The sequence below is a fragment of the Orycteropus afer genome, unplaced genomic scaffold (genome assembly GCF_000298275.1).
Source record: "Orycteropus afer afer isolate SDZICR_OR568_19922 unplaced genomic scaffold, OryAfe1.0 scaffold00137, whole genome shotgun sequence".
Taxonomy (NCBI): Eukaryota; Metazoa; Chordata; class Mammalia; order Tubulidentata; family Orycteropodidae; genus Orycteropus; species Orycteropus afer.
The window spans coordinates 6,388,652-6,406,394 of record NW_006921724.1 but is presented as its reverse complement, the minus strand read 5'-3'; the positions used below and the strand labels follow the sequence as shown (position 1 = coordinate 6,406,394).

Below are 17,743 nucleotides of genomic sequence, written 5' to 3'. Positions count from 1 at the left end.
GATATGATCCTATACATAGAAAACCCAAGGGACTCAATAAAAAAAAAAAAAAAAACTACTGGAACTAATACAGAGGTTCAGCAAAGTGGCAGAATACAAGATCAACATACAAAAATCAGTTGGATTTCTCAATACCAGCAAGGAGTCCTATGATAAGGAAAACAATAATATTCACTATAGCTACAAAAAAAGAATAAATATCTAGGAATAAACCTCACCAGAGACACAAAAGACCTATACAGAGAAAAATATAAAACACTCCTGCAAGAGACAACAAGGGCACTACATAAATGGAAGAACCTACCTTGTTCATGGATAGGTAGACTAAACATTGCGAAAATGTCAATACTACCTAAAGCAATCCATACATTTAACGCAATCCCAATCCAGATTTCAACAAAATTTTTTAAGGACATGGAAAAACTAATTGCTAATTTCATATGGAAAGGAAAGAGATCTCGAATAAGCAGAGCACTTCTCAAGAAGAAAAACAAAGTGGGAGGTCTCACACTCCCAGATCTTAAGAACTACTATCCAGCCACAGTAGTCAAAACAGCATGGTATTGGTACAATGATAGACAGATAGACCAATGAAACAGAATCGAAAGTTCAGACATAGATCCATCCATCTATGGACAACTGATCTTGGACAAAGTCCCAAAGCCCATTAAATGTGAAAGGGATAGCCTCTTTAACAAATGGTGCTGGCAAAAGTGGATAAGCACCTGTAGAAAAATGAAACAAGACCCATACCTAACCCCATACACAAAAACAAACTCAAGCTGGATCAAAGACTTAAATGGAAAACCCAAAACCATAAAATTCATCAAAGATAAAATAGGGGCAAATCTAGGAGCCCTGAATTACGGCATAAATAGACTGTCAAGCATAACCCAGAAAGTGCAGGAGATAGAAGAGAAGCTAGATGACTGGGACCTTTTAAAAATTAAATTCTTGTGCACATCAAAAGATTTCATCAAAGGGGTAAAAAGGGAACCTACAGATTGGGAGAAAATATTTACCTATGACATATCTGATAAAGGACTTATCTCCAAAATCTATAGAAAACTTCAACATCTCAACACCAAAAAGACAACCCAATTCACAAATGGGCAAAAGACTTGAACAGACACTTCACCAAAGAATATATACAGGCACCCAGCAAACACACGAGAGATTGCTCACGATCATTAATCATTAGAGAGATGCAAATCAAAACAACAATGAGATATCATCTCACCCCAGCAATAATAGCAAAGTTCAACAGATCAGATAGTAACAAATGCTGGCGAGGTTGTGGAGAGATTGGAACTCTTGTACACTGCTGATGGGACTGTAAAATGGTACAATCATTGTGGCAAACGGTATGGCATTTCCTAAAAAAACTGAAAATAGAAGTACCATTTGACCTGGCAATTCCATTACTAGGAATATATCCTAAAGAGGTGAGAGATAGCACATGAACAAACATCTGTACACCTATGTTCATTGCAGCACAATTCACCATAGCAAAGAGATGGAAACAACCTAAATGTCCATCAATGGATGAGTGGATAACCAAATTATGGTATATCCACACAATGGAATACTATGTCACATTAAAGAACAATGAGGGATACACGAATCATCTCACAATGTGGATGAACCTGGAGGACATTATGCTGAGTGAAATAAGTCAATTGCAGAACGACAAGTACTGTATGAGCCCATTACCGTAAAAAAACAGAGAAGGGTTTACTTGGGAAAGGGAATTCACCTAGTAGGTTGCTGGAATGGGGAGGGAAGAGGAGGGATAAATTTTGGGCTAGTTGGTGCCTACACGCTGACATGGGTAGGGGGAGGGATATACGGAAAAGATATATGACCACCATAATAACATTAGGAAATGAGAGGACACCGAATTGTACATATAAGAGATAGATGACAGATGTTAATACCGACCAATGGATCCACAATACCGCATTGCCATTAACACCAAACACTAGGCTATACAGATAAACACATGAACACCTGAGATGATCAGACAGGGGTCAGTGAACAGAAGTATACTCTAGACCAAGGATAGATTCAGCTGAAGCTAATCTTGCACAGACACCAGTGATACAAAATACCTGCAGTCCTTACAGAAACAATAGAAGACAGACACAGAGTAATCCCTCACAGACATCCTGACATTATGGGAGAGAGATCCAATAGATCTACTGCCTCAGGACCATAGTACTCAATAGACCATAGACTCAATTGGCACCACAAAATATATAAAAGTGTTGCTCCACATCCTACACTGGTGAGTAGCGATTGGGGTCTTAAAAGCTTTCAAGCAGCCATCTAAGATGCAGCTAACGGTCTCCTAGTTTTGGAAGTGAAGAAAGAAGAAAAAAAAAAAAAAAAAAAAGGGCATTCTGAAGCAATCAGCCCTAGGACACAATGGCCCTTGAGACTAGAAGAACTAGATGGTGCCCAGCTACCATTGCCAACCACTCAGGAAAGGATCAAATCTGGAGATCTTGGACAGAGAGGGAGGAAAATATGTGGAACAAAATCCAAAAACTCAATAATGACCAGAATTACTGGTCAGATGAAATCTGGTGAGACTCCCAATACTATGGCTCTGGAATACATTCTGTACCTGGACTAAAACTCATCCCCAGGGGCAGGCTCTCAGCCCAATAGTTAACAAGATGTACACACAGACCACTCAACTCAGGATGACACACCCACATAATCTACAGTAATACATTCTTTAGAGCAATAGACCATGGGACACCAGAGGACCAACATTCAAACTGAGGAAATGCAGGACAAACAGGAGTGCATAAGTATGAGGTGTACAGGGGAGGGTTACATTGTAGGGGGGGAGGAGACTAGGTTAGGGCTGGACATGGCTAATGGGGAATGAAACTAAATGTATGCATTATGTTGAATGTAAAACAAGCTCTTAAAATTAAAAATAAATAAATAAAATAAAATAAACTTCACCAGGAAAAAAAAGAAGAAGAAGTGAGTATGGCAAGACTGTTTCTTGTGCTTCGATGATGTCTTCAGGAGGGAACATCTGGGGAAGGATGTCATGATTGGTAAAGTAGAGGATCAGCAAAAAAGAAGATCCTCAATGAGATGGATAGACACAGTGGATTGAACAATGGGCTCAAGCATAGCAGCAATTGTGCAGCTGGCTCACAACTGTGCATTGGTTTGTTCTGTTGTACATCATAGGGTGGCTAGGAGTCAGAACAGACACCATGTCACCTAACATAACAACATATATTCAGCCTTAATAGAAATAATCAGTGAAAAAAAGCTCTCATGCAATGGATATGACAGCTTTTTATTATTTTTATTGTGATTTGGGTGAAAGTTTACAGATCAAATTCACTTTCAATGTAGCAGTTCATACACATTTGGTTTCATGACATTGACTGCAACTACCCACAATGTAACAGCTCTCTTCTCACTTCTTCCCCATAGATACCTCTTCCCTGTGTCCTTCCTTCCTATGCATTCCTGTCCCCCAAGCTATCTCCCTGTGCAAACACTGCCCTTCTCCCATGTTCTCCCATGACTAATCACTCTAAGGAGTGTATCTACTCAATGTAAATGTTCACCCCATATACCTGTCTATTGTTTCACTGAAAGCCACAGGAGTGAGTTCAGTTCCACATCTGACGAGTAACTCGGGGCCATAGTCTTGGAGGTCTCACCAGGGTCTGCCAGACCAGTAAACATAGTCTTTTTTATGATTTTGAGTTTTGTTCCACATTGTTCTCCCAGTCTATCCAGGATCTCCTCCACCAATCCCCTTCAGAGTGGTTGACAGTGGTAGCCAGGCACCATCTAGTTCTTCTGGTATCATGGTCATATAAGTTGAGGATCACATGGTCTACTAGTCCCTTGCACTAATTGTTTCCATGAGTCTTTGCTTTTTTTTCATTCTTCTTTACTCTGAACAAGAAGATACCCCTTGTTTCATCTTAGATGGCCACTTGCAAGCGTTTAAGACCCCAGTCACTACTCACCAAAGGAGGATGTAGAACTATGTTTTTGTGCAGTATATTATGCCAATTGAGTGATGTCCCCTGAGACCATGGTAACAAGCCCACAGGCCCAACTACTTTCTTCCTCAGAGTGGTTGGCTATGTCCAAGAAGTTATCATAACTTTGTCCCTTGTTAGCTTTATTATATATCTGGACATTCTTACAGCACATATGAATACATGTGTAGAAATATCATCTGCCAACCTTATATATGATCATGGTTATATTCCCTTTTACCTAGACATACCTGACCATTCAGCCTGGGCATATAACAGCTTTAAAAATCATTCATCTTTTCTTTCTAATTCTTGAATTAATGCATGATCTGGAGTGATAAAATCATATTCTTTTAATTCACATTAACTATAATGTGCCTTAAACCAGTTACCATCAAGTCAACACTAACTCATGGTGACCCTATGTGTGTCAGTATAGAACTATGCTTCATAGGTTTCTCAGGTTGACATTTTGGAAGTAGATCTTCAGACCTTTCTTTTCAGGCCTCTCTGGGTGAACTCAAACTTCCAACCTTCCAGTTAACAGCCAAATGTGTTAACTACTCAAGAACTCTACAATGTCCCTTAGGAGCCTTCTTAAACAGACTTCAAAAATATGTGTTCCAACTTTCATGTGGCATGGATTGTAGGGTATTTCAGCATCAATATTTTGTCATTGGACCTTCCTTAACAGCACCACAGTAACAGCCCAAGCTCTTCTTTGCACTTTGTGGCAAGCTCAGTGGTATGGGATCATGACAAAGAAGTAATTACAAAGACACAGTTGTAACGAAATCCTTAGAACTCAAAGATAAATTTTCCTTAGAAACAGTGCCATATATGTCTGCAATATTTTCATACTGGGCCCCAAAATATGTTTCTTAAAGCAGATCACATGGGTCACATGGTAAAAATACTGATTCGTTGGCTCCATCTCCCAGAGATTCTAATCCAGAAAGGCTGGAAGAGGGCCCAAGAGTTTGCATTTTAGCAAGTATCCAAAGTGCTTCTGACATATCAATGCGTTGAGAACTACTGCCAAACCAGCAGGATATCAGGAAAAACATGTTTCTAGGTACTGGGCGAAACTCCATGTTCAACAAAGATTCTTGCTTAAGGAAAATAAGGATCCAGGATACAGGAACCACACCCAATTGCTTCCACCTAGTGGCAGAGCAAGGACTTCCCTATATCTGAGCCTGGAGTAAGAAGTCTTCTATTCTGGGAAAGGCCTGGAAGGGAATGAGCAGAGAGGTAGGGATACCCAGGAGGGTGCTCTAGGCACTCAGCAGGGCATAGTACCAGGGGAACAGGTGCCTCTTCCCACTCTATTCAACCCAGTGTCCCTGGACTGGATTTGGCCTACACCAGCCCTCATCACCCCCTGTAGTTTTTGAACCCAGTAACTAGCCTTCCTAGGAGCAACACTCCACCCCGAAGCCTGTCCCTTATGACACTGTCCCTGAGATGAGCACTCAGCCCTTTGAAAGTTTTCTAAGGACTCTCAGCACTAAACCATCAAGAGATAACTAAGAGTTTGGAATCAGGTCCTCACTACTTCTCATCTTGACCTTCTCCATGACAATGTGAGCCTCTGGCATTCTAGATCTTAATTGAAAGGATGTCGGAGGAGAAAGAATTATGGGAGACCAGGAGCTCTGGTAGCATAGTGCCTAAGGCACTTGACTGCTAACCAGAAGGTTGGCGGTTCAAACCCACCAGCAACTCCTCGGAAGGAAGGTTGGGCAATCCTACTTCCGTAGTGATACTGCCTCGGAAACCCAAGGAGGGGTCGCTATGAGTCGCGGCCGACTCAACGGCAAATAACAAGAACACAACAACAGTGCGGTGGCAAATGGCATCTCCTAACCTCTGCTAAGGAGTCCCTAGATGGTGTAAACAGTTAAGTGCTCAATTACTAGTCAAAAGATTGGCAGTTCAAATCCACCCAGAGGCTCCTTGGAAGATATGCCTGGTGATTAGATTTTGAAAATTCACAGTCATTGGAAATTCTATGAAGCACAATTCTACTCTGCCATACTGGGTCACCATGAATCAGAACTGACTTGATGACAACTAACAACAACAACAATCCCTACTAAAATACTAAAATTTCAGCCTCCTGTTTTTGTTGAGTTTAGGATGTAATTAAAAGTGTGTTTGGTGATTCATGACAAAGATGTGGCATCTGGAGGCTCTTAGAGCCTAGAGACATGGAGGCTGGTGTGTAGTCAGTTGGGACTGGGAGGGTGGCACTGAAGGCAAGGGGTAAGAGCAATCCAGAAGCACTGCCTGCTCCTCTTACCACTATGCACAGCCTTGTTATGGGGGCAGCACGTACTCCAGGGCCTGGAGTCTAAACCCTCCTCTCTTGTAGGGGAGTCCTCATGGCTCTGGGCAGAGGAAGCAAGTATATGGGCACCATCATCCCCATGAGCAGTTAGGTGCAAGCCTTCAACAATGTATTTAAGCACAGGTAATCATGAATGGGAGTCCCTGGGTGGTGTGAACAGTTAACATGCTCAGCTGCTAACCAAAATATTTCATCCTCAAGTTCATCCAGAGGCACCTTAGAAGAAAGGGTGGTGCCTGGCCATCTACTTTCTAAAAATCAGCCATAGAAAACTGTATGGAGCGCTGTTCTACTCCGACACACATGGAGTCACTGTGAGTTGGAATTGACCCAACAGCAACTGGAACCATTAATGCCTTAGGAATCTGAGCAAATCAGAATTGTTAAGCATAAAACATTAAGAAATTACAAAACAGGCAAGTTGATCTTTGGTGACCTCCTATTCTTTCCTTTCAGCTACTTCCCCTTCTCCCTCATTTCAATCTTAGTAAAAGATAATCAATAACTCCCATGCCGAGCACATGTCAAAAACATATAAAGTCATCCTAAAAAAGCAGAGATGCTCAGGCGCCACTGCCTTCCTGAGCAGGAGGCCCAGAGGTGGGGACCAAGAACCAGGGCAACCCAAAGGCCACACAGATGCCTCCTGTCTGCAATCCCTGACACTTCCAGCTTCTCTTTCCTTGTGGTATATCTGAACAAGGACCCTGAAAGAAAGCCCAAGTGCCTCAAACCATAAATGAATGAAGTGGCAATTGGGCATGGAATGATTTAACTTATTTAAAAATATCTCAAAATATCATGTTATTTTTATATTGCATATTCATCTCTGCTGGTATAATAATATTTCTTGTGATAACTGGATTGTGATCAACTGCTAAAAGAGCTATGTCTCTTCCTACACAGAGGCATGCATGCTCCTTGAGTAGCATAAGTCTGAGCATTGAAGATATTCTCCAGTTCAGTGAACAAGTATTTAATAAGCACATAGTAAATACTGTGCTAGACTTGGGGGTGTAGTCCTTGGGTGGTAGAAACAGTTAAGAACTTGGTTGCTAACCGAAAGTTTGGAGGTTAGAGTTCACCCAAAGGATCTTTGGAAGAAAGACTTGGTGATCTACTCCTGAAAATTTAGCCAGAGAAAATACTATGGAGCATAGTTCTACTCTGACATACATGGGGTCGCCATGGGTTGGAACAAACTTGACGGCAACTAGTAGGCTATGTGCAGGCAATAACCATATGTTATTTAGACATTCTGAAAATGAAGGTAAATACCATCAGCTGGTTAGGCAGATGAAAGTGCCAGCCAAACAGAAAAAAGTACACGTGCTCACCAGTTGTTATTCTGTTTACCACACCAATATCATCCTATTCTAAGACCCAGTAAAACAAAGCAGGAGCTTTTTGTTTCTGTTGTAGATGCTTTGTCACCATGGATAGGACTTTCATCCAACCCAACCAGTCCCACCACAAGGGGGATTGGGAAGAATGTTTGCTATGGTCTGACTCAGAGCTGGAGATCTCTCCATTTAATTTACACACTTTGCAGGACCCAAACCTAATGCAAGTTTCTGCAAAATAATGTCACCTGTAGTCAGTAACCTGAACTCTAACAAGCACTTTCTCAGGCAAGAGTCCACTGGGCATCAGCTCTGCCAGTGATCACAGGTATATAGAAACACCCACAGGAACAGGGAGGGCATACACTCAGACACAAGCGTTAGTGTCAAGAGCCTGGGCTTAGTACCTCCACGGCTACTGCTCTTTTTCCACTGACAGATTATTTAGTTGGCTGCATGTTCTTAAATTTCTCTCCCTGAAGATGTTTGGGAAACATCAAGCTTTAAGAACCATCACTCAGATCTCTTACACATCATTCTCAATTATACATCTAGAGAACTCTTTCTCTTTATTTTGGACCTTTAGTGCTGCTCTAACAAAAATACCACAAGTGGGTGGCTTGAAACAAACAGGGATTTATTCTCTTACAGTTTAGGAGGCTAGAAGTCCAAGTTCAAAGTGCCAACTCTAGGACTGGGTGAAGGACACTTGACCTTGGGTTTCAGCTCTGCCCCTTGCTCCTGGCCCAGTGAAGCTGGAAGCTTCTCTTAATTCAGCTGCTGGCTACTGAAGCTGACAAATCCAAGGTTGACAAATAAAATTACACAGTCCCAAGATTATCAAATAACTTGGCAAGCCACTAGTTCAAGTCCAGAAACAGTCCCAAGATTAGAAGACAACATGGCAAGCTGCTGAATGAAGACTGGGCTACATGCAGGGTCCAAGCATGCCAAAAAGCTCAGAAACCTTTCTCAATACTTCTCCTTATATACTGGAAGCAGACTACGTCCCTAAGGGAACTACTCAGCTCCTCACAACAGATTTCACCATGGAGCTGATTACCAGTTTCATCATGGAAGTATTTTGCAGTAGATTTGCCCACTCCAATATGTCATTTGATTTCTTGACTGCTACTTTCATGGTCATTGATTGAGGATCCAAGTAAAATGAAGTATTTGACAATTTTAATCTTTTCTCTATTTATCATGATGTTGCTTATTGGTCTAGTTGTGAGGATTTTTGTTTTCTTCATGTTAATGTGTAATCTGTAGTGAAGGTTGTAGTCTTTGATCTTCATCAGTAAGTGCTTCAAGTCCTTTTTACTTTCAGGAAGCAAGCTTGTGTCATCTGCATATTGCATGCTGTTAATGAGTCTCCCTCAAGTCCTGATGCTGCATTCTTCTTCATATACTCTAGTTTTTCAGATTATTGGCTCAGCATACAGATTAAATAAATATAGTGAAAGGATATAACCCTGACACACATCTTTCCTAATTTTAAACCATGGAATATCCCCTTATTCTGTTTGAACAACTGCCTCTTGGTCTATGTGCAGGTTCTTCATGAGTACAATTAAGTGTTCTGGAATTCCCATTCTTTGCAATGTTATCCATAATTTGTTATTTTCCACTCAGTTGAATGCCTTTGCATAGTTATCTACTTTCAACCAAAATCCATCTGTCATTAGCAATGATATTCCTGGTTTCATGTTCTCTTCTGAATACAGTATGAATCTCTGGACATTCCTGTTGATGTACTGCTGCACCCGTTTTTTAATTATCTTCAGTAAAATTTTACTTGCATGTGATATTAATATTTTCTAATAATTTCCACATTGGTTCACCTTTCTTTGGAGTGTGCACAAATATGAATCTCTTCCAGTAATTTGGCCAGGTAGCTGTCTTCCAAATTGCCAGGTAGCCGTGTTCCAAATTTCTTGGCATAGACAAGTGAGTGCTTCCAATGTTACATCCATTTGTTGAAACATTTCAATTTCTATTCCATCAATTCCTGGAGCCTTGTTTTTCAACACTCCCATGCAGTTTCTACTTATTTTTTCAAGACCCTTTGTTCTTGATCATGTATATGCTACCTCCAGCAATGGTTGAACATCCTTGTAATTCTAAAATAACAGCCTGATAATTACTCCCTTTCATCTATCAGCTCTGATTCAATGCAAAGGCAATTGTCGCATTTCCATGATTGTTCGTTCCAACTCTTTGTGCCAAAGACAGCAAACTTGATAGAAAAAAAAAAATTGACCTCTCAATTTTCCTGACACCCAGTCCTGAGGAAAGTTGCTTGAACTCCTCCCAGGAACTAACTATTCATCACTTAGACTATCTTCTTCTGTAGAACAGACTTCTCATATGTCTTTCCACCTGGCGATATTTGTTACCACTAATAGCATCACTTAGCTGCTCCTGGTACATGGTTAAGCATCAATCAAAGCTCCCCTTCCCTACTAGAGGCCTGGAAGGCACATATCTCTGGCAAGATGGTTAAGCATCAATCAAAGCTCCCCTTCCCTACTAGAGGCCTGGAAGGCACATATCTCTGGCAAGAAGTATGAATCAAGCTGACTCTCCACCGCAGAGAGAAATATCATGGCCCAGAGCTGCCTAGAAATGCAAGTGAATACTTTCTACCTCCACCAAGAGAGAAAGGTGATGGTAATATCTCAGCACCATGACCGCAGGCTAATAATGAGTCCTACGCAGAACAAAACCCACAGTTGTCTGATTCCACATCCTGGAGGAAAGCCAGTAAGTAAGTTTGGCTTTTCCAAAAGCTGAAAAAGGAGAATATTCCTATTTATTGAGAATACCATTTCAGAATTAGATGGAGGAAATACTTCCTGTTTGAAGTTGCTTTTGTATGTTGTTGTTGTTGTTGTTGTGTGCTATCATGTCAGACCTGACTCATAGCGACCTCTCCTTGGGTTTCCAAGACAGTATGACTAGGGAAGTAGATTGCCCAGCCTTCCTTCCGAGGAGTGGCTGATGGGTTTGAATCATCAGCCTTCTGGTTAGCAGTCAAGTGCCTTAGGCACTATGCTACCAGAGCTCCTAATGGATATATTTGCATATATGTTGGTGCTGTTGTCAGCTGCCATCAAGTCAGCCTCTGACTTATGGCAATCCTGTGGATGATGGAATAAAACACTGCCTGGTCCTGCACCATCCCCATGATTGGTTGCAGATCAGACCACTGTGATCCACAGGGTTTTCATTGGCTAATTTTCACAAATAGATCACCAGTCCTTTCTTCCTAGTCTGTCTCAGTTGAAGGTCCACTGGAACCTGTTCAGCATTATAAAAACACACAGGCCACCATTAACAGATGGGTGGTGGTTGCACATGAGCTACCTTGATTGGGAATCAAACCCTGCATGGAAGATGAGAATTCTACCACTGAACTACAAATGCCCTGAATTTATATAGACAGTCTAAAATGTTTTGGAATATAAAAGAATCTCATTTTCTCCAAGCAAACCCTAATTCATGCATGTATGACAACAAATGCTGACTCTGCTTCAGAAAATTAATATATTGTATCCTCATGGTTCCTAATCCACTGTTTAAGTTAACCATTCTCCCTTTGGAAGAAGACAGTGTTCCTCAAATAGATGCTTAACAACCAACAATACCTACAGCTCATGCATCTCCTTAGAACTCCAGATTGGTGCATCCTGCTGTATACTTGAATTCTCCACATCTCAAAATCAACAACCTCCAAACTACGTTTCTGAACTTTGCCCCCAAATCCTACTCCATCCACCACATTCCCACCTCAATTAATGGCAATCTCAGGCTTCTAGTGGTACAGGCATATTTCTTAATTATCCTTTGACTCCCATTCTCTCCCCTAAAACTCCAATCCCCCCAGGATGTTTACCAGCTCCCTGGTATAGAACTTGTGCACAGAGCAAACCCACATTTTCTCCATCCTGCTCATGACTCAGCACCTAGCATTCTTCCATGAACCATGAACCATGAACCATGCTAAGGTTCCAAGTGAAGATAAGCATCCTTTGTGTGCTGGTAAACTAGGAAACAGAGAGTTGATGTTAAGTGCTGGGAAACATTGGCTCAAAGAGAACAAATGGCAAACTATAAACACTGGTCATTAAAATACTGGTTCAAACAGAATAGGTCCCAAGTCAAGTCATGCCCTCCCCAAACATGCACACAGCACAGTTAAGCACTGGTATAAAGGGCTAGAGGTACAACTTGTCTCAGCCTCATTCCCTCCAGGCTAACTGACTGATATGGAGACAAGCAAGGACAACACTGTTCCATCATGAACATAAAACACATACCATTTTTATCACCTAGGAGTCCCTGGATGGTGCAAGTTGTTCCCTACTAATAAAAGTTATTCACTGCCATCTAGTCAGATCCAACTCACCGTGACCCCTCCTTGAGTTTCTGAGGTGTTGCTGTTGTTGTTATGTGCCATTGAGTTGGACCCGACTCATAGCAACCCCTCCTTGGGTTTCCGAGGCAGTATCACTATGAAAGTAGATTGCCCAACCTTCCTTCCGAGTAGTGGCTGGTGGGTTTGAACCGCCAGCCTTCTGGTTAGCAGTCAAGTGCCTTAGGCACTATGCTACCAGAGCTTCCTTCTGAGGTGGTATCTCCATGGAAACAGATTGCCCAATCCTCCTTCGAAGAGTGACTACTGAGTTTGAACCACCAGCCTTCTGGTTAGCAGTCAAATGGCTTAAGCACCATGCCACCAGAGATACAGCCTCAGAAACTCATGGAGGGGCCGCTGTGAGTTGGATCCTACTCAATGGCAGTGAGTAATAAAGGTTGGTTTATACCCACACAGCGGTGCCACAGAAGAAAGTCCTAGTGATCTGCTTCTGTAAAGATTAAAGCCAAGAAAGCCCAATGGAACAGTTCTGCTCTGTAACACAAGGAATCACCATGAGACAGAATCAACTTTTCAGTAACTGGTTTGGAGCCCCAAGGAGATGCAAATAGTTAAGGCACTCAACTGCTAACCAAAAGGTTAAAAGTTCTAGTCCACTAAAAGGTGTCTTGGAGGAAAGACCTGAATGATCTACCTCTGAAAAACTATTGGAAATCCTATGGAAGACAGTTCTACTCTAACATATATGATGTCACCACGAGTCAGTGTCTACTTGATGGCAACTAGTATGGCATGTATACCAAGATACAAGTTTTAAATAGGCAGAAATTTCCAAAAACAGGGAAAAAATATCTAGCTCACCTGATGAGGATGCCTGCTGCTGTGTTGTTCTGGACCATTGAGTTCATAGGACTTTGGAGGGAGAGAGGAAATCTCTGTAACAGAGAGTGGCTTTAGAATGACAGTGACGAAAACCAAGCTATGCATTCTAAGAATTCTGATTTATAAAAAAATACATTTGCTCTTATTTATTATCCATACCTTAAAATAGGGATCTCTGGTGGTATAGTGCCTAAGGCACTTGACTGCTTATCAGAAGGCTGGAGGTTCAAATCCACCAGCCACTCCTTGGAAGGAAGGTTGGGCAATCTCCTTCCGGAGTGATACTGCCTTAGAAACCCAAGAAGCGGTTGCTATGAGTCGGATCCAATTGGACAGCAGTGTTTTGTTTTTATCTTAAAATAATCCTTAATCATAAAAAGCTATTTTTAAAAAATCCCTAGAGGGTACATAATTTTACAACTTTATTCATTTAATTGAAACAAAAAGATGGCAAACTGACTCAAAATCATTTCCTTTTTTGACACATTAATCACATCTGACACATGAAAAATCCATAGGTTTAGTGGCTGACCAAAGAAAATAAACACAGGGCAAATTTAAGAAAGTGAGGAAGAAGGGGGTTGTTTTGGTCAAGATTTTGAACATGTTACTTGATTGATTATTCTGAATACAAATAATTCCATAATCATTCACAGGAAATTTTGCAAGAAGCTGTGTTCAGATTATCAAAGAACACAGAACATGTTTTATGAAATTCTTTAAAATCTGAAGGATATTATTTAGAATATACATGAGAGGCTTCTTGTTGCTAGCTTCTATGGACTCAACCTCCAACTCATGACTACTCCAGGCACCATGGGATTGGACTGTTGTGATCCATAAGGTTTTCACTGGCTGATTTTCAGAAGTAGATTGCCAGATCTTGCCTCTTAGTCTATCTTATTCTGGAAGGTCTGCTAAAACTTGTTCATTATCACAGCTTGTGTGTACACACTTGTGTGTACAAGCCTCCAATGACAGAAATGTGGTCTGTCACATAAAGCGCTATTGGCTGGGAATCAAACCTAGGTGAGAACTCTACCTCTGAATCACCATTGCCCTTACATGGGAGGCAGCTGTGGTGAACTAAAAAGAATGTTGTCGTTGTTGTTGTGTGCCCTCGAGTCAAACCCGACTCATGGCGACCCCTCCTTGGGTTTCCGAGGCAGTATCACTACGGAAGTAGGATTGCCCAACCTTCCTTCCAAGGAGTGGCTGGTGGGTTTGAACCGCCAGCCTTCTGGTTAGCAGTCAAGTGTCTTAGCCACTATGCTACCAGAGCTCCCAAAAAGAATAGGGCTGTTGAAAACAGATTCTCAGACTTCTGGTAAGATGGTGGCATAGGCATACAAGCTACAGAGACCTTCAACAAAGAAAAGACAGAGCAGTTGACACAGATACAGAAGATAATGTTGGAGCCCTGAGCTTTGAAAATAGATTCTCAACCTTAGTTTTTTAAAAAATATGTTTTTCCAGGCTACCCAGCAGGGGTTGAATGGCTGAAAATATTTCCATGAAATTTGCTTTGCCAGGGAATTTTAACAAGAAGCCAGCCTCCCATTAAGACTGCTAAAGAGTACAGTCTCCCCTTCTCATCCTAACAAGGAACCTAGGTTCAAATCCTACCCCTGCAGCTTACTAGTAACATTGCCTTCAATTGCACACCTCCCCAAGAGGGGAGGAGAGGGAAAAGTCCTAGATGGGTTGAAAAAATATATATATTTATATAGAAACCAAAGATTATTAGTGGTTACCAGGGGTAGGAGGGAGGGGGTAAGGGGAGCTTTTGCTTGCAGGGCTTTGAGTTTATGCTAATGGTGGTGGAATATTTTGGAAAAGGATAGCAATAATGGTGGCACAACATGAAAAATGTCATCAATGTCCCTTATCTGTAAATGTGGAAGTTGTTATGCTGGTGAATATCTTGTTGTGTATGTTTTCACCACAGTAAAAGTAAAATAAAAATAAAGGTTCTATGATCATCCATGAAAAGAAAAAAGAGTGAGAGAGCTGCACACCTCCCCACCCCTGGTTATGATTCTACACCCTATAAAGGTTGGAGACAAGATTGTACAAAAAAAACTTTCCAAAATTGGGTTGTAAATCCGAATAGGAACAGATTTCTTGCTGAGTGTCAGTTTTATTCTGATCTAGTGAAGTTCTGGGGAAATTACTCCCAGGGTATTAAGGTGCCTCCTCATACACTATAAGATATAAGCAGGCTCACAAAAAAAGGAAAGCAAAAAAGAAAAAAAAACTATAAATATCTTTTAAAATTCTAAGGTTTCCACCTGAGTTTATTTTAAGCTTTAAACAAGCAGGTGAATTTTTGGAGTTATTCTATGCCTAGAATATTCCTAGTGCTAGAATTTCTTCTTCTTCTAAAAATTACTCAAAAGCAATGACCATGAATCCCTCTGGTATCTGCCTTGTGAAATTGGTGTTTAGCCAGTCTCTCTTCCAACACCCATCATTCTCTTGCCCAACATGTCCACTCACTTGTCATCCTTGAGTCATCTGAGCTGTATCCATAGTTTTCATTTCCACTTTTTATCTTTGTCTCAGTCGTTTCCTTATTTGTTTTCACACTTGCAGATTTCCTAGAATTAGATCATTTTAAGAAGTAAAATGTTAAATAGCAATGAATATTTGGTTCACACTGCTATGCTCAAAGCATCTTGATACTTAGAACTTCTGACAAGTGCACAGCTTGGTCACTGCCTTCTCAGGAGTTGTTAAGCATTGGAACAGAAACTCCTAGCCATAGCAGCCCATCATGAGGAAAGAAGGAACATGACAGTTTCCTGGACTCCAATGACCGAAGAAAGCAGAGGTTGGCAAATTATGACCCAGAAGTCAAATCTAGTTCACTGTCTATTTTTGTGAAAAAAAGTTTTATTGAAATGCAGCCACACTTACTCACTTTCGTAATGTCTAGGGCTGCTCTCCTGTTACAACAGCAGCATTGAGTAGTTGTGAGAGAGACCACATGGCTTGTCAAAAGCAAAAATATTTACTATCTGGTCCTTTAAATGGTGCTGCTTCCTAGGGGAAGGAAATTTGGCTACGGATACCACCAGAAACAAAAACCCACTGCCATTGAGTTGATTCGAACTCATACTCTACAGGACATAGTAGAACTGCCCTATAGGGTTTCCAAGGCTATAAATTTTTATAGAAACAGACGACTTCATCTTTCTCCCATGGAGCAGCTGGTGAGTTCAAACCACCAACCTTTTGGTTAGCAGCTTAATGCTTTAACCACAGTGCCACCAGAGCTCTTTTGGCAATGGAAATACATTTAAACCAGAAAATGAATAAAGACCAGAGGAAGCAAGATAAGGGCAGTTCACTATGCTAACACATGCCATTTGCTAGAGCTCTACATGGAAAAGGGTCCAGGCACTGGAGCAGAGCTGACCAAATCATGTTCTGACCCTTCCACTTTCTGGATGGTAGCTTTGTTTCCTCATCTACAAAATAAACAAAAGACTCATAAAATCACTGTGAGAATTAAATAAGATACAAACATCTACAAAGCTTAGAAACCATACCTGGCAGTAAGGGATGCAATCTATGCTAGCTATTATCACCACTACTGTTGTCATTATTATTGCTATCCTTAATTATAAACATTGATTTTTAATGAATTTTAATTAAGTATCATTAATATTAGGAGTCTGAGTGGTGCAAGTAGTTTGTGATCAGCTGCTAACCCAAAGGTTGGTGGTTCAAATTCACCCAGTAGTACCATAAAAGAAAGGCCTGGGGATCTGCTTGCATAAAGATTACAGCCAAGAAAACCTTATGAAGCATGCCTACTGTGTAGCACATGGGGTCACCATGACTTGGGGACTTACTTGATAATAGCTAACAACAACAATAATAATATATTATTATTACTCTCTACCCACTTCCCTGAATAGCTATTGTTCACTGCACCGTGAAATCACGTATGACCCCAGAACAGAAATGGAAGATGATGGCTCAGTCAAGAATGGTCACCTCAAGGATCGGGATGGGATCTTGCCAGTGACAGCAATCAAAAGAAAAGCCAGAATAATTATTGAGGTCAGTTTTCTCTTTCTGTAGTCTCGTTCCAAATGACGTGTGTTTTCAGATTGCTTGGCTTTGCTGCTTCATGGTGTCCTCAGAGGGCAGCCACCTCTCTCAAAACTGTATTGTTACTTGGGAGTAATTGAGGTCAGAGGGAAAATGAATAGTGCCTGTCACATGATGACTGCACACATCCTCATTCACAATGTGTAGCTTAAAGTGTTTTAAAATCTCAATCTTTAAAAAATGAAAGTAATGAAATACTAACAACTATGTGATTTTGTTATAACACCCCAATGACACCACAGTCTAAAAGTGCCTCTCCTTCCTGTATTTGTGATTATGTAAACTTTGCATATATTTCAGTTGCATATGATTATAAGCCCTTGACTGAGTTATCTCAAAAGTGCTTGCAGATACTTCTAGGTGATGGGGGAAGGACATGAGTTTTTTCACTTACATTGGTTGGTTATCCATGCAGTGGATACCCAAGCATTGACACTAACTGATGGGTAAACCTGGTCAGCCCCACGTGCTTTTAGGTATCCATGTAGTTTCACTATTCTCCACTGACCTAGAAATTCTAACAGGGTCTCTACCTAGTTCTTTTGTTGTTGTTGTTGTTGTTATGTGCCGTCGAGTCGGCCCCGACTCATAGCGACCCCTCCTTGGGTTTCCGAGGCAGTATCACTACAGA

General features: G+C 41.1%; 1 protein-coding gene across 1 annotated transcript in view; it reads right to left on the bottom strand.

Moving 5' to 3' along the window:
- Nucleotides 1-17,743, bottom strand: part of IGSF5 (immunoglobulin superfamily member 5) — a 61,021-nt gene that overhangs the window by 9,681 nt on the left and 33,597 nt on the right. The window contains exons 6-7 of the mRNA XM_042781615.1: nt 15,490-15,590; nt 12,970-13,043 (exon numbers count right to left, since the gene is read on the bottom strand). Of these exons, the coding sequence (XP_042637549.1) occupies nt 12,970-13,043; nt 15,490-15,590 (175 nt within the window). The remainder of the gene's footprint in view (nt 1-12,969; nt 13,044-15,489; nt 15,591-17,743) is intronic.